Source organism: Drosophila rhopaloa, unplaced genomic scaffold (assembly GCF_018152115.1).
Source record: "Drosophila rhopaloa isolate 14029-0021.01 unplaced genomic scaffold, ASM1815211v1 contig_150, whole genome shotgun sequence".
NCBI lineage: Eukaryota > Metazoa > Arthropoda > Insecta > Diptera > Drosophilidae > Drosophila > Drosophila rhopaloa.
This window is the reverse complement of record NW_025335029.1, coordinates 1347780-1370402: the sequence shown is the minus strand read 5'-3', so window position 1 is coordinate 1370402 and position 22623 is coordinate 1347780. Positions and strand designations below refer to the sequence as shown.

The 22623-nt window shown below is 43.5% G+C and overlaps 3 protein-coding genes across 3 annotated transcripts; 2 read left to right on the top strand and 1 right to left on the bottom strand.

Annotated features, from left to right (window-relative positions):
• Window positions 1–227: 227 nt before the first annotated feature.
• LOC108050556 (tonsoku-like protein) lies at window positions 228–5251 on the top strand. The gene is made up of 5 exons (XM_017132277.2): window positions 228–601; window positions 661–832; window positions 1280–3793; window positions 3849–4024; window positions 4083–5251. Exons 1-5 carry the CDS (start codon window positions 331–333, stop codon window positions 5153–5155), a joined length of 4206 nt encoding a protein of 1401 aa, XP_016987766.1. The 5' UTR covers window positions 228–330; the 3' UTR covers window positions 5156–5251.
• A 297-nt stretch (window positions 5252–5548) lies between these two features.
• On the bottom strand, window positions 5549–7905 carry LOC108050558 (probable medium-chain specific acyl-CoA dehydrogenase, mitochondrial). Its single transcript, XM_017132280.2, has 3 exons — window positions 7771–7905; window positions 6615–6971; window positions 5549–6552 (listed from the first exon to the last, which is right to left on the bottom strand). Exons 1-3 carry the CDS (start codon window positions 7786–7788, stop codon window positions 5668–5670), a joined length of 1260 nt encoding a protein of 419 aa, XP_016987769.1. The 5' UTR covers window positions 7789–7905; the 3' UTR covers window positions 5549–5667.
• A 1793-nt stretch (window positions 7906–9698) lies between these two features.
• Window positions 9699–22079, top strand: LOC108050557 (ankyrin-3-like). The gene is made up of 8 exons (XM_044456774.1): window positions 9699–10181; window positions 17668–17769; window positions 17833–18285; window positions 18802–19566; window positions 20224–20472; window positions 20772–21699; window positions 21863–21955; window positions 22045–22079. Exons 1-8 carry the CDS (start codon window positions 9699–9701, stop codon window positions 22077–22079), a joined length of 3108 nt encoding a protein of 1035 aa, XP_044312709.1.
• Window positions 22080–22623: the final 544 nt, after the last annotated feature.

The window sequence follows — 22623 nt, the reverse complement described above, 5'->3', positions numbered from 1 at the left end:
TGGATAAGAAAAGCAAACTTGTCTTCTGGAACAATTTATAGTAAAACTGCCGTTTTCAAATTCAAAAATGATTAAACAATCGATAGTTCGAAATCGAAAAAAATAGATGCCAGCACAGTTAGCGGAGGCACCAACTACTATCTATTGTTAAAAGTTGAAAAACATCGATGTTACCCCGCCAAACATCGATATCAACGATATTTTGACAACATAGGTGTCATCGATGTTTCCCCACCTCTATGATCGCGCCGATTCGCAAAAACAATGTTTATAATGTGGTAAATTTGTCTGTTATTTTTTGTATCCTTGTCTTTCTGTGTGTCCTGTCCAATGGATGAGAAACGCTACCTGAAGCGCAAGGAAAAGGCGCGCAGCGATGGCAATCGGGATCAGGTGGCGATCAGTTGCCACCAGTTGGGTGATTTCTACAATCAGCAGGGAAAATACAACGAGGCGGTTAGGCAATATGTCCAGGAGGCCCAGATTAATGCCTCCATGGGCAAGGAACTGGAAACGGCCAAGGCCAAGCGGATGGTGGGCGAGATGTACACCCTGCTCTGCGACTACGATGCCGCCAAGGATCATATCAATGATTACCTCAGTGAGTTGATGGAATCCGCTTTTATGAACATCGTTATTAGCCCCAATACTCATCCCCAGAGATTGCCAAGCGCCTGAAGAACCAGGTGGAGGAGCAGAGGGCATATGCCACTCTCGGACGTGTGCATCTGCTCCATGGGCAGGGTCTGGCAGACAGTTCCGCCTCGGGAGCCATGGAGCAGCTCAAGCTGGCGGAAAAAAATTTCATACGCAGCCTTCTGCTGATTAAAGAGTAGGTATCCCAAGGAGTAGACACAATGAATTCCTTGTGGAAGTCAAAGGACTCTCTAACAATTGGTTCCTTCGAAAGCGTTACAATAACATAGTTTCTATACGTTTTATAAAGAATTGATATTCGTATATTTATGGTACAATTTGTATACCCTTGCAGAGGGTATTATAATTTCAGTCAATTCGTCTGTGCAATAATTATCTTTTATGTAACATTTCGACACACCATTCTTAATTTATTACTTCCAAAATTTCAAAACTTTGAAACACAAAATTAGAAATTTATTTTGGCAATATCCCGATTATTTCACAACATGTTTTACTTATTTAAAGATTTATTTAAAGATTTGTTGGCATCAAACCGAGAGATTAAAAACTAACTTTTTAAAAAAAAAAGTTAGTTAAATGTATTTTCAACAGATTTAATATTGCCCTCCTTACTTTGCAGACTTTCGGGTCAGATTTCAAAAATTGAGCAACTCGATATGCAAGCTCGCTGCTACCTGAACATCGGCGTGGTGAAGGAGCACATGGAGGCTTTTCAGGAGTCCATCGAGTACATCGATAAAGCCATAAAAATCAGCAAAACGCACGAACTGTGGGATCTCACCCACTTGTGCTACATTTCGATGAGCTTGCTATTTAATTGCAAAAAGAACGACGCGACTTCGGCGCTCCGCTTCTGCAACATGGCTTTGGAGGTGGCCAAGAGGTTGCCCAATAAGGTTAAAAAGATCTGCGAGACACTGATCACCAAAGCTGAGATCCTGATTAAGGCATGCGACTTTGCCAGCGCCAAGCAAATACTCACCAAGGCTTATAAGAAAAACACGCCGGATGAGAACGATCGAGGGAGTATTGAGAAGCAACTGAGGATTGTGGTCAAAATCTGCCAGACGCTGGATGAACTGGTCCTTACCAGCTCCGTGGACTACGGCAAGTTGAAAAGCTTGTACGAGAAACTGGGCGACGGTTGCTGTCATCTAATGAACTATAAGAAAGCTCTGACGTATTACCAAAAGATGTTGGAGAACGCAGAGCTTAATCAGGAGAGCGGCAAAACCCTGGTGCCCATCTACGTGAGTCTCTATCAGACTTATCGGGATAGTGGGCAGTTTGACAAAGCCTTAGAGTACCTGTGGAAAGAGTTTGAGCTGAATCAGGATGTTCCCTCGGAAGCGTTTACCACTCTCTGTACCATTGCCGAGATATGCGAGCAGCAGTCTCATCCCTTCTGGACGGTTCATGATGTTTACCAAAAGGCCCTCCGGCAAGCCGAAAAGGCTGGGAGCTCCTCTGATAAGCTGGAGAAGATAGCTCTGGTGAGATTAAGACGCTTGATGCTGAAGCACAATATGCAGGTTCTTGTTGAAAATCTGGAGGCGGAAGCCACAGCCAAGGGCATTGATTTGGACCAGGAGGAAAGCCTTGGCGACGAAGATGAGGATTCCGGAGCTGGAGAAACTGCTGTGCAGCAGAATACACCAGACTGGGACGACGATTTTGACCTGGCCACGCTTACCGACTCGGATGCCAGTGATCTGGATGAGAGCGATAAGCCGCGTCCACAGAGAACCACACGGGGAAGCAGATCCCTAGTCATCAAGAAGAACAACAAGGGCGAAACGCAGCTGCATCAGGCGTGTATATCGGGAAATCTGGAGCTGGTCAGACGTCTTATCGACCAGGGCCACACGGTTAATGTACGGGATCACGCCGGTTGGCTGCCTCTTCACGAGGCCTCCAACCATGGCTTTCGGGATATTGTGGAGCTGCTGTTGGACAAGGGAGCCGCATCTGCCATTAATGACAAGGGTGGGACCAGTTGTGATGGAATTACTCCACTCTTTGACGCCTGCTCTAATGGATTCCTGGATGTGGCTGAACTTCTGCTGGACCGTGGAGCGGATGCCACAGTGAGAACGGATTACAATGATACCTGCATTGCCGGACTGGACAAGTGGCGGCAGGGAGCCCAGTTGGTGGATGGAGAGCAGGCGCAGTACGCCCAATTGCGAGAGCGACTCCTTCGCACGCTTTCCAAGGTTGGAATTTGCAGTGACCGAAATGACCGTCCCCTAACCAATGCCAACGTAAAAAGAGCAAGCAGATCAGAGCGGGAAAGCCTATCGGAGGAAGAAGATGAAGAGGAGGCCCTACAAGAGAGTAACCGAAGATCTCTAAGTCACAACCGATCTGGAAGTGAATATGGTGCTAAGAAATCCGGTAGCTCAACTCAACCAAGTGCCAGCAAAGAATACAGGAGTGTTATGGCACAGTTAAAAAGACCCAATCGCCTTAACGATGATTCCCCCAGTACCAGCCATATAAGCAAGCAAAAACGCAACGCCCTCCTGAATGAAGATGAGGTCGATGCGGATGACTGGCTGATTGATGATGTGGGTCCGGAACGCAAACGCAAGCGCATGAACTCAGGAGACCTTAGTAGACTTCCCTCTAAGGAAAACTTTCAAGACTCTGCCTTGTCCCTGCCTGCAAACTGGGAGGACGATTTACTCCGGGCTACTCCTGAATTGGATTATTCGCAGCGGCAGAAGCAAATGCGGAAACTTACCCTCTCCCGCTCATCTAGCATGAGTAGCAACCATAGCAGTTCTGCTGCACCAAGTCGAAAAAAGCATCAGGCTACTTTGATGGACAGTGGCTTCAGTAGGTTCCGAAGCGAGAGTCCTCTGGGCAGTGAGTCTTCGCAGGATGGCGTCGCCTCTGTGATAAGCCTGCGCACCATTGAACCCGACTCCACCACAAGCACTATTCAACTACTCATCTCCCCGTCTAAATCATCGCCCATAAAGGTACAAACTACTCCTGTTTTGGCCACCACTGTGTCATTTAAAGTCAAAGTGCAGGACGAGTTATTATTAGTTCCAATTGAACGCAAGAAATTGCAGGACATCAACATACGTTGGCTGGCTGAGGAAGCCGGAAGGCGCTATAATAAGTATGTACTGGTTAAACAAAGTCTAAACAACCCTTATAACAATTAAAATTTCTAGGTTAACTGGCCTAACACCTCTCCTACGACTCAAGACTGCCGATGGCTTCGCCTATGAGGAAACAGATGCCGTGAGTGTAGCACTTGAGCAAAATATGTTAATGGCCACCATTTTGGATTGGAAAATCTCACCCCTTTCGCAACGATACGAGGAGATGTGCCACCAAATTCAGAAGAGTAAGACAAATCGCCTTATAAATCCTTAGATACTAACAGAGGTGTTCATTAATTTCAGCTGTGGACAACAAGGTAAAGGTGCTTTTGGAGCGTTCACAGAACACTCAGATGTTAGAGCTCTCCGGGTTGTGGATGCGGGCACAGCAAACCGAGCCCATTTTTAAAGCCCTTCTTCATCAAGCGCGTCTCACGGTTTTGGATCTCTCCCGAAATTTTATTGCCAACGAGGGATGTCAACAGTTGGCCAAGTCACTGCCCACATTGCTACAACTCAAGGCGTTGCGACTGCCATGCAATGCGATTGGTTCCCAGGGTTTGGAGGCCCTGCTCTGTGGTCAGGGCATGGATAAACTAGAGCTTTTGGAAGAGCTCAATCTAAGCCAGAATCCTTTGGGAAATGCCAGCCTAAGGATACTACACAAGTTTTGTGCCAGTCCAGCTGGCCGTGCTCTAACTTCTCTACATATTGCTCAATGTGAGCTGACGGAATTGCAGGACTTCGATTTGGGATTCAATCAATTGATAAGCTTCGACATCAGCTTTAATCAACTCACGCAGCAAAGTGTGCGCCGGTTGACAGATCAGCTGAATAGTTGCCGCCTGGAGCAATTGACTCTTAGCTATGTGCGCTGGCCCTTGGACGAGGCCAGTGGATTTGCTTTGGGAGAGAGATTAGTGTCTCTTTTAGAAGGTGGCACTTGCGAACGATTTATCCGAGTAGAACTCGCCGGGTGTGGGTTAAATGATGCCCATCTGTACAAGATTAGCCAACACTTGGCCAAATCTAAGCAACTGCAATGGCTAGATATCAGTGATAATGTGAGGCTAAGTGGAACCGCCCTTGGATATATACTAGATGAACTACCCCAACTGCGCTCCCTGTTGGCCACCAATTGTACAAATCTTCTGGATGACACTCGACTCCAGAAAATCGAACAACAAAAGCAGCTGCCCCGGCGCTTAGACTTAACCGTTGATGAGCAGGTGTTCTCCATGCCCGGTGCCCTGGAGACACTTCAGTCCATTTGGCAGCTTCAGTTTGGCGACAAGGCAAAGATGTTGGCAAGGCAAAGTGGCAGACGATATAAAGGGCTCCTCAAACTTTTAGCTGATGGAAACGATGCGGAATAGTGAAGTGTCATCATGTATAAACCATTTTCATTTTGTTGTCTGTTCCAGAGTATTTTTTTATTATTTGACAATTACATACATATATAGCAAATCTGAGTACACCTCCTATCGTTTAGCTGATACCAGTACGCCAAATTGTAGAACCTAAGTAGGACAAACACTCAGCCCCCACTGGACTAATCTTATCAGTGGATGATTTCTGGCGAAATAATTTGCGGTGGTCTAGACTCTAGACTTTTGGGGATGAGTGTGGCTAAGAGGGGGGAAATTCGAGAGGAAAGAAGAATTTACAAGTAAACTTGATGACTGTTTACTTATTTCTTCAGCTCCATTTAAACTAAAGGTATTTGAAATGTGTTCCAAATTGACAAGTACCCTGTTGTAAAACACGTATTTATGTTTCTTGTAATTATTACTTATTGTACTTTATTAATCGCATTTGTGAATGTGACAACTATGAGCATGACGACGGCTAAGGTGAATGATGATGAGGAATCCTGGTTGGCACTGGCTTAGGCATTACCCTTGGCAGCCTCGTACATGTTACGTGAGATGATAAGACGCTGGATCTGGGAAGTACCTTCATATATCTGGTAGATCTTGGCATCACGCATCAGCTTCTCGACCGGATACTCGCTGTTGAAGCCATTGCCTCCGAAGATTTGGACGGCATCAGAGGCGATCTTGTTGGCCATATCAGCGGCATGGCACTTAGCAATGGAGGCGTAGTAGCTGTTGCGCCTGCCCTGGTCGATTTCCCAGGCGGACAGACGCCACGCCAGACGGGAGGTCTCCACGCCGATGGCCATATCGGCAAGCATGAACTGCACAGCCTGGTGGTGAGCGATGGGCACGCCGAAGGTCTTACGTTCCAGCGCATATTTCAGAGCCTCATCCAGACAACGCTGGGCCAAGCCGACGGCTCCGGCGGCCACTGGAGGACGGGTCTTGTCGAAGGTTCCCATGGCGATCTTGAAGCCTGCTCCCTCGCCAATTAGCACATTCTCTTTGGGCACACGGACATCCTCGAAGGTGATGCCACGCGTATCGGAAGCACGCTGTCCCATATTCAGCTCCTTGCGACCAGGCGTCAGTCCGGGAGAGTCGCGCTCCACAATAAACCCGGTGAAGGCCTTGCTGGGCGGGCACTTGGGATCGGGATTGGTGCGGGCCAGCACGAAGTACCAGTTGGCCACGCCACCGTTGGTGATCCACATCTTCTGGCCGTTGATGATGTACTCGTCGCCCTTCTTCTCGGCGCGCGTCTTGATGCCGGAAACATCGGATCCTGCTCCGGGTTCAGTGACACCATAGGCAGCCACCAGCGGCTCCTCGAGCAGACGGCCCAGGTACTTTTTCTTCTGTTCCTTATTACCGGACAGGATCACAGGAGTTTGCTACGGAAATATAAAGGACTTAGAACATCTGCCGAGAAATGGTAATCAATTGTTAAACGTACGCCCAGACCACTGGCCTCCAGGGCGGTCATGATGCCGGTGCAGCCGTAGGCCAGTTCCTCGGCCGACAGGCAGGTGGTGAACACATCGAGATCCAGGCCACCAATATCAGCGGGAATGTGGTTGTTCATCAGGCCCAGCTCCCAGGCCTTCTTGATGATGGGCCACGGATACTCGCCGCTCTTGTCGTATTGGGCGGCCACTGGAATGATCTCCTCGCGCGTGAACTTGCGGGCCAGTTCCTGCAGCTGCAGCTGATCCTCGGTGAGTGCAAAGGAGGTGCCATTGGGGGAAACGTGGGAGACGGCGGCGTAGGCGCGACTTTGGGTCACCAGCTGGCGCAAGGCGGGCGCAGCAAGCTGAAAAATCAAAATTTTAAAAACAAATTTTAAAAACTATTTATAACTAAACCGAATTTTGGTTTGAGATCAACATGCAATCATTTTTTTGATAACATACTTCATTATATTCTTATAAATCTATAAAACAAATTTGGAAATTTTCGTAAGTCCTTTTTTTTAAACCAATTCTTTTATGTATTAATTTTTTTATATTTTTTACTTTTAAACAATAATTCTTTTATAATTATTTAAATCAATATTCCGTTTATTTAGCGAAGACTGCTTAAAATGAGAAAACCTTGATTTGGCAATTAATTATGAGTTTAACCTACAAATAGACTTCACCGTGAATTAAGTCTAACTTTATCATAAAACATATGTATGTATGTAAATACGTACATAATTTTATAAACTCAGAACATTTGATAATTTGACACTGGCTCTATAAGATCCGACCCTTTATTATGTTTTCGCAAACAAAGTAAAATTAATAAACGTTGTATCAAGCCTGCCAATAAAGTTCGCATTCCAATTTAAATCGAGTGCAAAAACAAGCCGCCATTAGACGCCGCTAATAATAATTTTTCGAGGGGGGCAAAGTACAGATGATTGCTGGCAGATAGGCAACAACAAATATGTTTACGAAACGGAACCCACTTGTATATATGTACATATAAACCTAATTCGCAGACGATCAACAGTTGCTGTCGTCACTAATCTGAGAGAACTTTGAACCCTCCTCTTTTCATTTATTTTATCTGTGCGTTAGGTTTTGTTTTTCACTTTATGCGCGGAATAAATTAACCGATATGCTCACCTTGTTGAGGAACGCCATTGGGTTATGGGTTTATTTTCGTATTTTCCTAAGATTTAACTAGGTCGCCTTGCTAACTCGTCGGTGGCTCGCAGCGAAATGATCCAAACGAGTTGGCCGATGTGCCGGTATAGCGATAAATGTGCATAGCGATATAGCAGCGACGCTTGGACATTGGACTTTGTTGCTCTGGCATCGCAAAAGCTACAGAATCGTGATGACGAACGAGCTACAAACATATGTACCTATATGTAGGAGGGTGAGATAAGGAAAGATGCCCTCGACTTTTATATGCGCTCTTCCAGAGCTCCTGAGAGCGTTTCAAAAAGTACATATCACTTTTTTTATTTACCTACCCAGTAGTATTTCCTGACCCATTTAAAGCTTTTCTTTTACTAAAAAAATAATCCTAATATCGTATACATGTCAAGAAATTTAATTTAAATTTGAAATAATTTAACCATACCTTTAATAACATCTATTGCGTATTTAATATTACAAAAGTAATGTGAGTTTTATAATAGTCCAGGTATAACAACTTTTAACCTTCTAATGACATTTAAATTTTTATGATCCCCATTTTTACTGTTCTAATTCAATTTGTATGCCATGAGACACACCCCCTTTTTTAATCAGCCCATGTACTCTACCAAATACCCTACGGAATAAGCTCAACAGAGCATAGCTTCTACGTAACATTCAACAAACTACGTAAGGGTAAAAGCTTTTAGTTCTCAACGTAACGCAGTGTTTTTTGAATGTACGAGTAACATTATTCAATGGGTATATTAGGCTTTAAAATAAAAAATAATTAGCACTGAAATCTACCTTTTAAATTTAGAACTATTTTGTTGTGCAAAAATTTAAAAGTTTTAATTTTTACTTTTGTACATTTTAAATTTCTGGTCGACAAATCAACAAATTATTGACAATAATATGTTTACTGAAATAAAATAAACTTTGAAATAAACTAAAAAAATAATATTTGAAAAAAAACATTTCATAAGCCAATATACAAACTTTAAAGTGGGTACTTAAATTAAAAATTGTTTTTTAACTTTAATTTTAATTTTAAATCTCTTTATCGTTTTGTACAAACATTTTATTTAAACTATTTGAAGCAGGGATTTATTTTACACAATTGTAAGCCTATTTTACTCTTTTATCAATGTACAGAGTAGAAACTAGTCGAGAGCTCCTCTTGCCACCTGTTAGGCCCTTGAAAATTGGAGCATACTTTCGCGCTTGACACAAATAGACGAAACATGTTCCTCTGGCTGCGTTAAAAATAACAGAGTGATATACACAGAGTGTTTGCCCTTCTCCGCCTCCATCGCCCGAAAAATCTCCAGCGAAACGAATTGGGAGTCCGTGACACAGTTGACAGCCAGATATAAAAAACAGAGCACTACGTGGCCAGGCACGAAGGCATCATTAAATCAGCATCCGCAGCCATCCAAAATCGCAATCAGCCGTGGGAGCGGGGCATCTCTTATCAGCCAGGCGCATAAAACTGGGTCCGGTTAAAGCTCTTCCGACAGGACGACGACGAACATGCACCCGATTTGGAGCCGAAGTGGTTCGGGTGGTGCGACGGCGGGTGGAAAGTCCTGTGGCATCTAAGGCACAACTGGGATAGCTGGTTCTAGGCTGCCTGCCAGTCAGTCATTTGACATTGCTCCTGCGAGAAGGTTGTCCACGCTCCGAACCTAAATCCCCCGTTGCCCACATCGCGTCCGCAAGTCTGCCATAGTGTATGTGTTTTTTGTGCTACCCACTCCCATTTCTGGGATACATATAAAAGTGCCACCCCACCATACCATACCAAGAAAACCCCTCGCGGAGCTGTGAAAAATTAAACAAGTGTTACCTAAGCCCAAACCGCACCAAACACACAAAAAAAGGGAGCAGTAGTTGAAGGTTGCGGCAAGATGGCCCAGTTTGTGACCCACATCCAGCCCACTCTGATGGAGGCGTCCCAAGGTCATGTGCCCCACCACCACGGACATCAGGTGGGTGTGCAGCACTCGTCGCATCTGCCCCACTCTGGTCACAACATGCCCTCGCCGCCCACCCACAATCACCACCACAGTGGCCATGGACATGGTCACCAGCACCACTCCAGTGGTGGTCATCACGGGGGAGCTGGTGGCCATTCGCAAACGACGCAAAAGCAGTCGCATCACACCACCAGCGGCCACGCCCCCAAGGCGCAGCACCACAGTCCGCCCTCGAGGATCCATTCTCCGCCGGCGGAGCACCACCCGGATCATGTGGGCCACTACGAGTACTTCCAGCACCAGCATGAGCAGATCTTCCACCACGAGGGAGCCAATGGTGGTACCAACCAGAAGCAGCAGGGCCACCACCATCCCAACAAGCACGAGCACTGCCCCACAGGACACCAGAGTGCGGTGAGTTGTCCTGTCCAGGATTACATCATTGGGAACATGGGAATGGGTTAGTCGTTCCCAATTATAGATAGTCACGTGAGCAGAAGTCCAAGGGGACGAAATTAGAGGTCATCACGTAGTTGCCTTCCGGAATGGGTTAGTGTCGTTAAAGTTTAAGCCATTTTTATAAGTTTCCATATTTTATTTTCGTTTACACTTAATGTTCAAGAGAAACGTAAATATCATTAAATGATAAGTACATTCTATAAAACTTTATGACTATTTATAATTTGAGGTCATATTCAAAATGCTTGGAGGGATGACTTCCTTGATGTAAATGGGAAATTCGTGTTCCAAAACTAATAAATGTATAGACTATGTTAAAACGAGATCTTAATCTTCATCTCTACGAGGTCAAATTTGGAGGTCAACATACTAAGATAATTTCTGAATATAAGAAATTGTATCATTCTTGTATCATAATTGTATTTGGTTGAGGTCACCTCTAGATTACTCAAGGCAGTAAAAGTGTCTTCAACTTTCGCTCGGAAAAAACTTTAGCATGTTAGCTTAGATAAATCATCCTTGAATGTAACAATGAATCACAACTTTTTGAGGCATCATCTTGGAGCAGAACTTCAGCCCAACCCCAAAACATCCCATCCCAGCGATGACGCAATAGTAATCCTTGGACCGACTGTGTCCAATGCCAAGTGAGTCATCGGTAGTACGCTTCCGTCGTCCTTGCGTGGGCATTAACAACTCCTGCTGGCGCCTGGCATCTCCAAGGCATCAAATCGGGCGGCTAATACCCTGGGGTCGCCAAACAGGCAAAAGCTCTTTTTCGCAATCTTCGCGGTTTGTTTGGCCTTTATAAATAGCCAACATGCTAAACGTTAAACATAGCTAAACGCTCTCTTTATCGCACTCTTTACTTTGGCATGGTCCGATGTCTGGTCTCTGTTCTCGGGTCTATTATATTGCTATCTGTTCTGGGGGCTCTCTACTTCGACGGGGCGCATTCGAAAATAATTCAGAAAACGACTCAAATCGCTCGGTGCGGCTGGCGCGTGAGGCCCTCTAGACAATATTTAGATATATACGCGTATATATTTCATTTTATTGGCCCCCAAAAGTTTGGATAAACTGGGTGATCTGGGCTAATGGAGACGCTAAAGAAACGCTTCCCATCGCTGCAGAGTTTGGGCGTAAGTTTCGCTACACCTTGGATTCAAATTTATATAATGCGGTGGGTAGCTCCGCAAAAAAAAAAATAACCCGCCAAGCATCTGTTTTGGGTCGCCCTATAAAAATAAACACAAATCCGACAGCCAAATTGGCCAGCGAATCGTGCGAGGAATTTTTACATTTTTCATAATTTTGTGCGTGTAACGTTCTCCTTTTCGCCAAACTCCGTCCCTCGGGTGCAGTGAACTGAACACGGTGAAAATGTTTCCATTTTCTGCTCCCGTTCCCCTAAAAATTACCCACGATATGGCGACTTTGGCGTGCCCAATTTGCGTTGCTTTTTTTGAGGTCGAAAGAATTATGGGCAATCAGCTCATCTAGGTGGTAATTTACCGAAGGCATTGCCCCAAAACATTCCTGCCACGATGTTTTTAAAGGGGCTCCGGGGAGGGTCATTGAAATATCATATTCCTGACGACAAGCCACCGCGAGTTCGATGCTAACACAAATATTAACTTAAATGAAGGGAGGTTTAAGCAACTTTTAAACAGTATCGATTTATGAATACTCTTTTACCAGTTTCTACAAAAATTAATATAAAGTGTTCTTGTCTAAAACTACGCCTGTTTTTGCTTACCAATATTTTTAAATCAAAATTTTATTAAACACATTAATGAAATTATTATAATGAATGACACCTCTCATTTTAAAATATGTCTATATGATATGGTCATTAAATTTTTATGAAATTTAATTTTTTCACAAATCTTTAGTTATATGAGTATATGCCAAAAATAATTGGATCCTTACATTTTTCACAAATCTTTAGTTATATGAGTATATGCCAAAAATAATTGGATCCTTACATTTTCAGAACGAAAGAATTCTTTAAATAATATCAAAAAAAATGCAAGGCAATTGTGAGGACTTAAAATTCAATTGAAAATGTTATAATCAATAGTTGTATTTAAACAACCCGTACTCTGGTGCTGTTTTCAAAACAACTCGTGCCATTTTTATTTCCCTTGGGGAAATCTTAAGCTTGCCTAAGGCTAGGAAAAGTAATTAAAAACCTATCAATTGCTTGCGAGCAAAGGCAGAATACCCCTTTAAATTATTAATTGAACCATAAACAAATGACAATAGCCAGGAATTGAGAGTGTATAACGATTGCTGGAGTGCCTTGTGACATGCGAATAAGCCATTTGGTTTCGGGCCAACCCTTCCTTCAGACCAACTCGATGGGCTTTTGGCTTTAAAGTGCGAACAGGAAACCCCTTCGGCCGGCTAAAAAACAAAACAAACAGGCCATTGTTTGGCCAGGCGATAAAGGCCAAGCTAAGGGAAGCTCTTTAATTAAATTCAAAATGTGGCTGCCACCTTGCCGGCCAAGTTGCAACCCCTTTTAGCCCATTTAATTACCTGCAACGTGATTCACGCACACTCATTCCTCTATTTACTGCACAATTTGTCCCGGTCACGATGCAATTTGAAATGCAATTTTATGCAACCCCTCGAAGGGTGGATTATGATGGCAGCAGGGGCTTCTTCCTTCTCGGAAGGGTGGGTTTCCTGTCTAAGAACCCAAATTAATGGCACTGCCTCTGCCTTACTTGGCACAACGTGACCGGGAATGCATACGCATCCGATTGGGATTTTCGACCTTTTTATGTGTTGCCAAAGAGGGTGGGTGATTCGGTGATTCTCGGGGTGTGATTTTCGAATTGAACGTATCCGAACACGAACCCAAGTTCGAAATGGGAAGTAAACAACATCCAGTGGTGCGGTGCGTCTGCGCAAAAGTTAATCCCCAGCTGGAAGGAAACCTACCCATCATCCATCAGCCGTCAACCAACTGTGGATTGTGTGCACTCGGCCCGGCCTTTATTTACTCTCGGTCAACAGAGTTCCGGGCCAGGAGATTATCTAGGGGTAGGACCACAGGGCCATTTCCATGTTTGCCACATGATTTTTCGTGTGTACTTAGCTAATTAGTCTAGTGTGCCAACTGAAACTGTCGGTGGAATTTAATGTCTCGGATTTTATTGTGCGAGAAATGACGGGAAGATTAATGTGGGTATTGTTAGGATAGTAATAGTTACACTCTGGACAGGATGATTACTGCTCGGGTAAATATTTGTGATGCTAGTGGGGTGAATAGGTATCTTATTGCTTGGCAAGACTATATACTTTAAATATAAGCAACAGAGGATGAGTCTAAATATTCACATGTCCCAAAACCAATTCCAGCTGCTTTTAAATTTGAAGTGAATTTAATTTAAAAGGTAGTATTAAAACAAAATCCCATAGTTTATAAATTTAAATTAAATTTAAAAGTTTTATAATATTAACAAATCTAGTAAATGAGTAGACTTTGTGCTTTGTTTTAATAATGGTGATAATAATTCTGCTTTTATATACTTCTTTAATAAAATTGTTTTAATGGATATTGGACGCTTAAAATGGATTAGAACAACTTTCAAACATGAGTTATTTGCCAAACAAAAATAAGAAAGGTGCAGCTTACAAGCTGCAAAACTAGAATGTGAAAAATTTAAAGGGGGATTTTTGAAAGAAGAAAAACTCTCCCTTATAATACAAATAAATTCATTTTTTTAAGGGATTTCTGTACAAAAAAAGCAATACATCTAGGTTTGTCATGTGTACTTTTTCTCAAATTCCTTAAAACCATACAATTATGTTGTGAATTGATTAATATGCACAAAAGAAACCATTTAATCCGTAAAATGGTGTCTAGATTTAATTTAAAGCCATCCATTTAAGTTGACAACAGACCTCTAAAAGGTCTCTTTTCTTCAGTTCCCTTTAAAACACGTGCTGGGTAATATAAAAACGTCAACAATAACAAAGGGCACGTGTCGGTTGGAGGGAGACCCTTCGGTTCTGGGCCCTGCCTCTTTTTCCGGCTTCCGCTGGCACTTCCATTCGAACTCCCGGTTCCAGAGGGCGAACAACAACCCTCCGATTTTGGGGGTGGACCTTCCAATTGGAACGGCCGAGTGCGCAGGTCCTTCGAAGTCCTGCCAGTTGAAGTTTCAACCACTCGGGGCAGGACTTTTACTTGTCGCATCCAGTCTGGAGTTGAACATCGAAGAAAACGGCAGCAAAACGAAAACTGCTCCTCGAACCGTGAGAGCAGCCAGGAATCCAATCAGACACACACACACACAAAGACATTTACACCCATACACCGACACTGACACGCACACAACCGACTCGGTCGCCTGTACGAACACACCCTCTCGCACACCCATGCACTCGTGTACATATAGCTTACATAAAGTCTAAGGAAAAATCGATAGGAGTGCATTAAATATTCAGCATAAGTAGGAAAAGGTCTCGAGCAAAAATCTCGAGCAGTGCGAATTTTCCGCTTTAGCTTACGGCGAAGAAAAGTCCCAGAGCCAGTGAAAAAATATGACTAATCTGCAGTGACGACATACGCCGCTTACACAATTTCTCTACACCAATTAATCGCAGACTTAAACTCGAGGCGGACATTTTCCCATTGGCAATCGTTGAAAAATGGTCACCGAAAATGGAGCTCAGGTAAAATGAATTTTTCATCTCGGTTTTTCACCATGTGGGTTTTTTCATTTTTCGGGCACACAGTGAAGATTCTGGGGGCAGCCATGTTGGCGTCCATTTTGCGGATTATCGATTTTTCATTGTCTGGCTGAAAAAGTGCAGCGAATTTGAGGAAAAATCTGGTAAAAAGGGGTTTCACTGGGAGTTGCAAGAGATAAAACCATGGATTTTATGGAAAACTTAAGGGTAGTAACCCTTTTTTCACTGGCAACGAAGCTTATTGATTTTTCACTCCATTAAAATAACTCATTTATTTGAAGGGCGTTGCAGGCGATTCCCATTTAAGACCAAACAATGGTCTAAAAATAATTGCTTTACTAACTAACGGCCATTGAAGCCAGGTGGTGGCTCACAGTGGCACCACCATCACTACACCACTGTCCTTTTAATCGGAACTGGGTGTGGTGCGTGCGTGTATTGTTGGCAGCAGTGTAAGGTAATCGAGATTTAGGTTAAACCTAATGATGACATGCGACACTCGTGCCAAGATGGGGGAAAAATCCATAATACATGACTCACTTTTTCATCTGAGGGTTCGCTGCTGCATTAAGAGATTATTTGTTGCTCCTGGTAAGGACAGCCACTCGGACTTCGATTAGGCGTTAAGCTCGTTGCCAAGTACCATCTCGGCCACACAAGTTCAAAGCAAACGCTCTTCAAGGCGAAACTCCTTTGGACGAGCACTCAATTTGCCCGAGTTGAGCCCCTCGTTATACAATGACGGAAACGGGGAGCGAGGCCGAGCCCAAGAACCTTTGAACTTTTGGAACACGTCTGGGAATCACCTCGCCCTACAGACAGAGAAAAGTATCCTCGCTTACCATTTTCAACTTTTTATTTACAAAAAGATATTAAAGTCCCTATAACTTTGATACAAATCGTGAAAAGAAATTAAAGTATATACACAGAAAGTTATATCTTATCATTAACCATTAACCATTTATTACTGCGTTTAAAATATTTTGTTCATATTTTGTTCATAAGAGTATACATATACAATTTCATTTTGAAAACAAATTAGCCAATATTGTGAAAAATAAAAACATATAAAAAAAAGCATGATAATGTAAAACACTAATGGTAAAATTAATATTTTGGTTAATCATCTTTGAATATTAAAGTAACATACTTTGTGCCAAAAACTAATTGTTTCTTCAAGAAGTTAATATACTACATATAATCATACTATGGCAAGAAACCAAAATTTTCGTCCAAGTTTGCTGATGTTCTTTTCAATTCTATCGTGGTAATTTGAAAATGGCGAAAATCAGAGACGACAATTAATATTGCTCAAAAATTTTCCCTGTGCAGTCGAGCAAATAGAGTTCAGGAAGCAGTCGGGGCAAACAAGCTCAGCTCCTTTTCAATTCGTATGTATGCCCAGGGCATGTGAAATGAGTTTTCTTTTTGTCCGCTTTTGTATATCCTTCACACACTTCCTTGTTTGCCAAAGGGCGGTGGGTGGATGTGGATAGATGGGTGGGTGTTGGTGGTGCAGTGGATTGGGCGGAAATGGAGGGGACTTAACGCTCAGGAAGCGGGTCTGGCTGGTGTCTGAGCTGCGGTCACTCTCCACCGAGTTTTCGCTCGCTTCCAGTGCGAAAATTTCCGATTTGCCGACTTCCAGTTGCAGTTTGGAAAAGGCGACATGACGTCATTTTCGATTTCGAAAATCCTGGCGAGCATTGGGGGAGAAAAACATAAACAAAACCACCATCGACAGCTAAGCTCCGCTGTGTGGGTGGGTGGTTTTTTTTTTTGTATATTTTTAGTGGGTGGGCGTTGGCCGTTATACCGAATTACTCGTACACCTGCGCCAAAAGCCGGAAAAGCGCCGGTGACCCCTCGCCTTGACCGTCGTGGCGTGAACTTGAGGCAACGAGCAGGTGCATAATAACAATATATAACTTTTCCACTTCTTGTCGGGGCACCAAACTTGGAGTTGCGCAACCAAGCAACGATCAATAAAACTCCATGTGCAAACAATCCCATTATTTTATAACCTCCCACCTGCCAGGTGATGAATACGCATTAAGCACGCAACTATCTGAAAATTTGTTACATTTTCTAGGGCAACGGAAACTTGGCGAAGATATATTGCACTGCGGTTGATAGGCCGTCTGGCAATTTCTTTTTGTTGACCTTTGCCTCGATTACTACCTTTGCCAAGACAAACACAATTTTCAGCAAAAGCTTATTATCTACCTCCGTGAATTTAACTATTATCATTTTCAAAACAAACTCTTTTTAGGGTAATTATAACAATTCAGATAAATCAATGTTCTTTATCTTTAATAAAAATGTATTTTAACTAAAACTCAATTTTTCAAATAAAATATGCCCTTATTAGCTTAAACTAAATTTATTTTTCATTGGTTGTAAAATTAGGACTTAACAATTAATAAAAGTTTATTTTGACTAAGACTTTAAAAAAATAATTATTTTGGCTTAGTACATTTATTGAAAATAATTATTGGGATAAGTGCTATATAAGCATTTTGAATGTTTGTTCATATATTCAAATTTTGTATATAGAAATTTTTTCAGAAAACTTTTTCTATAACATTTTATTAGTTAAACTGAAGATCCTCTGATGATTTCAGATTACCGAAATGGTTTTGATCAGATTTTACTTCATTGAAAACCTTTAACTTTAACTTTAAATTTTAATTTTTTTAAATTTTAACTTTACAATCTATTTTTCTTTTAGGGCGATGGAAACACTTCCTTCCTGCGTGCAGCTCGCGCCGGAAATCTGGAGCGAGTGCTCGAGCATTTGAAGAACAATATTGACATTAACACTAGCAATGCGGTGAGTCATAGTGAATGTAAATGCAAATTGGTGAGCCTTACTAATCCCATGAGTTTCCCCTAGAACGGCCTAAATGCCCTCCACTTGGCCTCCAAGGATGGCCACATTCACGTGGTCTCGGAACTGCTGCGACGTGGGGCGATTGTGGACAGTGCCACCAAGAAGGGCAACACCGCTCTCCACATCGCCTCGCTGGCTGGACAGGAGGAGGTGGTGAAGCTGCTGCTGGAGCACAATGCCTCCGTAAATGTGCAGTCCCAGAATGGATTCACTCCCCTCTACATGGCCGCTCAGGAAAACCACGATGCGGTTGTGCGTCTACTTTTGTCCAATGGCGCCAACCAGAGTCTGGCCACCGAGGATGGATTCACCCCGCTGGCTGTGGCCATGCAGCAGGGGCACGACAAGGTGGTGGCCGTGCTCCTCGAGAGCGACACCCGCGGAAAAGTCAGGCTTCCAGCGCTGCACATTGCGGCCAAAAAGGACGACGTCAAGGCTGCCACTTTGCTCCTGGATGTGAGTATACTGCAAGTAAACCTTTTAAAGGTGTTACTGCCACTTACAAATACTAATAGAAAACATTTTGACCGATGCCGAAATGGATTATTTGAAAAAATGCAATAAATGCAGTTAGCAAATACAAAACGGATTTATTTCCGAGAAAATGTTGAAGTACTAACTTTAAAGATTCAAATCTTTTAGCACTTAAAAGTCGTTTTTTTATCTTTTAACTATTACGCCCTACCCAACGTAATCAATTCGACACACAAAAGATCCAAAAAGTTCATAAAAGAAATCATTTTGGTGACCCGAACTTAGTTTAATCATTCGGAACAGATTCTTCTTTTCAAATGCCTATATTCAGTCAATTTTATTTGGTTCGATTAGGAAATTTCAAGTTATATTTCAATAAAGGGATTATCCCCATTTGTTTTAACATTGCAAAGGTAAAGATAAGAAACCTAAAACTAGCGATGTCTAACCGTCAAGTTGTCAATAATAACGGATTGTTATTTAATTCCGCTGTTTCAGAATGACCACAATCCGGACGTGACTTCCAAGTCGGGCTTCACCCCGCTGCACATCGCATCGCATTATGGCAACCAGAACATCGCCAACCTGCTCATCCAGAAGGGCGCCGATGTCAACTACTCGGCTAAGCACAACATCAGTCCACTGCACGTGGCCGCCAAGTGGGGCAAGACCAATATGGTGTCCCTGCTCCTGGAGAAAGGCGGTAACATCGAGGCAAAGACCCGGGATGGACTCACCCCGCTCCATTGTGCCGCTCGTTCGGGACACGAGCAAGTGGTGGACATGCTGCTCGAACGGGGAGCTCCCATCAGCGCCAAGACCAAAAACGGATTGGCACCCCTCCATATGGCCGCCCAGGGTGAGCATGTGGACGCCGCCCGCATCCTGTTGTACCATCGTGCTCCCGTCGACGAGGTAACCGTGGATTACCTGACCGCCCTTCATGTGGCTGCCCACTGCGGTCACGTGAGGGTGGCCAAGCTTCTCCTGGATCGAAATGCAGACGCAAATGCAAGGGCCTTGAATGGATTCACTCCACTGCACATTGCCTGCAAGAAGAACCGCTTGAAGGTGGTGGAGCTGCTGCTGCGGCATGGGGCCAGTATAAGTGCCACCACGGAGAGTGGACTCACTCCGCTGCATGTGGCCGCCTTCATGGGCTGCATGAACATCGTCATCTATCTACTGCAGCACGATGCCAGTCCGGATGTGCCCACTGTGCGCGGCGAGACGCCACTCCATCTGGCCGCCAGGGCCAACCAGGTGAGTCAGCGGTGTTTATAAGGTTTAATTAAAAATAGCTAAGTAAAACAGAGTCCTTTAATGTAAATTAATAACCAAACAAAGTTGAATGTCTTGCGACTGTATATTTGAGAAGGGAATAATTTAAATAAATATACCAAATCATTTTTTTATCCTCACTTTTCTGATTCATATATTTAATGTAATCCCAAATGTTAAAAAGAAAGGGAAATATTTTGATAAAATTATGACCGCATTGCTGTTATAAAAAAGTGTTTTTTTTTTGTAAATATGTAAACTTATTTCAGAAGATTTATCATATGTTAGAACTATCTTTATAACAGATTCGCTTGAAACCTTTTTAAACATGGGCATCGAACGATTTGATTTAGGATACAAATTTTCGAATTGAATATAATTTCCTATAAATCAGGTCTAATGATTTTTTGGAAATAAATATAGAAATGTAAACATGGAGAGGCCCAATCTTCAAGGTTCGAATTTTTGTTTCTGTACCTGTTTAAGGACGACAATTGAAAAACATAAACACTCTTCAAAGATAAGAAAACCATATATTTAATGAGTATAAACGAATTTGTTCTTACTCCAAAAGACATACCCCTAAGATTTGTGGAAATACAAGTATAACGCTCTTTCTATTCCAATGACCTCTTCCAGACCGACATCATTCGCATCCTGCTGCGCAATGGCGCCCAGGTGGATGCTCGTGCCCGGGAGCAGCAGACGCCGCTGCACATCGCCTCGCGGCTGGGAAACGTGGACATCGTGATGCTATTGCTGCAACATGGAGCCCAGGTGGATGCCACCACGAAGGACATGTACACGGCACTTCATATTGCCGCCAAGGAGGGCCAGGATGAGGTAAAAGACCTGATTGCGAAAAAGATCACCGACCACATCGACACCGTTTACCTGATGCAGTTGTTTTGGATACGCCATCAGGAGTTTTTCATTTGATTTTAAGTTTTTACTCGGCCTTTTGGTTTTTGTACTTGTATCGGTATTATGAGTTGTCTCCTTCGCTCTTGTGTTGTTGTCTTTTTTTGGCGTTTTGTTTTTGAATAAATGTTGCAACTCTTTTTTTTACCATTTTATATTATGATTTTTTTTGAGAAAATTTTGGTCACTTGATTTTTGGCACGTAATTTAGTGGGATTACCTGGTAATCTTATTTATGTATGTGACTTTGTTGTAACCTCCTTTAGGTGGCCGCTGTGCTAATTGATAACGGTGCCGCCTTGGATGCCGCCACCAAGAAGGGATTCACCCCTCTGCATTTGACGGCCAAATATGGACACATCAAGGTGGCCCAGTTGCTGCTCCAGAAGGAGGCGGACGTGGATGCGCAGGGCAAGAATGGGGTAACCCCCTTGCATGTGGCATGCCACTATAACAACCAGCAGGTGGCACTGTTGCTCCTGGAAAAGGGAGCCAGTCCACATGCCACGGCCAAGAATGGACACACACCCCTTCATATTGCAGCAAGGAAGAACCAGATGGATATAGCCACCACCCTGTTGGAATATGGCGCTTTGGCCAATGCCGAGAGCAAGGCCGGATTCACGCCACTCCATTTGAGCAGCCAGGAGGGCCATGCCGAGATCTCCAATCTGCTCATCGAGCACAAGGCCGCCGTCAATCATCCGGCCAAGAATGGTTTGACACCCATGCACCTGTGTGCCCAGGAGGACAATGTGAACGTGGCCGAGATCCTGGAGAAGAATGGCGCCAACATCGACATGGCCACCAAGGCGGGCTACACTCCCTTGCATGTGGCCTCGCACTTCGGCCAGGCGAACATGGTGCGCTTCTTGCTGCAGAATGGAGCCAACGTGGATGCAGCCACCTCGATTGGGTATACACCACTCCATCAGACCGCCCAGCAGGGTCATTGCCACATTGTGAATCTCCTGCTGGAGCACAAGGCCAATGCCAATGCCCAGACGGTCAATGGACAGACGCCTTTGCACATTGCCCGCAAACTGGGCTACATCAGTGTCCTGGACTCGCTGAAAACCATCACCAAGGAGGACGAGGCTGCGGCTGCTCCTGCCCAAGCCGAGGAGAAGTATCGCGTGGTGGCGCCAGAGGCCATGCACGAGTCCTTCATGTCCGACTCCGAGGAAGAGGGCGGTACGTATAGCCAAACACCCTTCGAAAACCCTAACCATAAGCCACAAGATCACAAGATCACTGCCCAGCTAGTCAGCCAGCACACAGACACTTAGCACAACCCATAGATTACATAGATTACGATAGTCTTAAGTGAATCCCCGCTCTTTCATGTGTGTGTCAGGTGACACTAACTGGCAACTGGACGCTGGCTACGAGTTCGGCATTGGCCCGGTCTATCTGCCGTACTACCAGGGCGACAAACTCTGTGTCTCCAGTAAGTGCCCAGGGCCACTTGGAAACCCCCTATCCGTATCCGTATCCGTATCCGTAACCGTATACTCGTATTCGTATTCCTACCTTAAGTGCTGGCCGTTATCAAGTGCACAAATTGGCTGTGATTGGAAAATGATTGGCTTAATGAATTATCCACCAAAGTTTGGCGTTCTCATGGCACTTTATATGGTGCTGAAATGTATAAATGTAAACTATTTCTTGACGTTGTAATTGGGCAATGGAGTGAAGACTCTAAACTACTTACATCTTGTTACTTTTCTTTATATTTTCTTAAAAAATCATGATCTATTAATAGGACAAAGATACTTTCAGGGAATTATTTTAACAAAATGTCGCAATTCTATTAGCGTGTAGATAAATATTTTGATTCCCAATCTAGATTTGCCTTAGTCTGTGCAACCCATTTGTGACAGAAAAATGTATACAAACTTAGAATCCATTAAATATAGTTTAGTATAGAAGATTTTTGGGAAACCATTTTGCAAAAATATTAGGCTAGGAGCCTTGACTTAACCATATAATTCAAGACCTTTAAATATTTGTAAGCAATAGTTCTTAAATATTATACCACTGTCAGGCAGACCTCCATAAACATTAACCAAAATCATAGAGACTTTTGATTGGGTTGTCAAAGTTTAGGCTGAGATA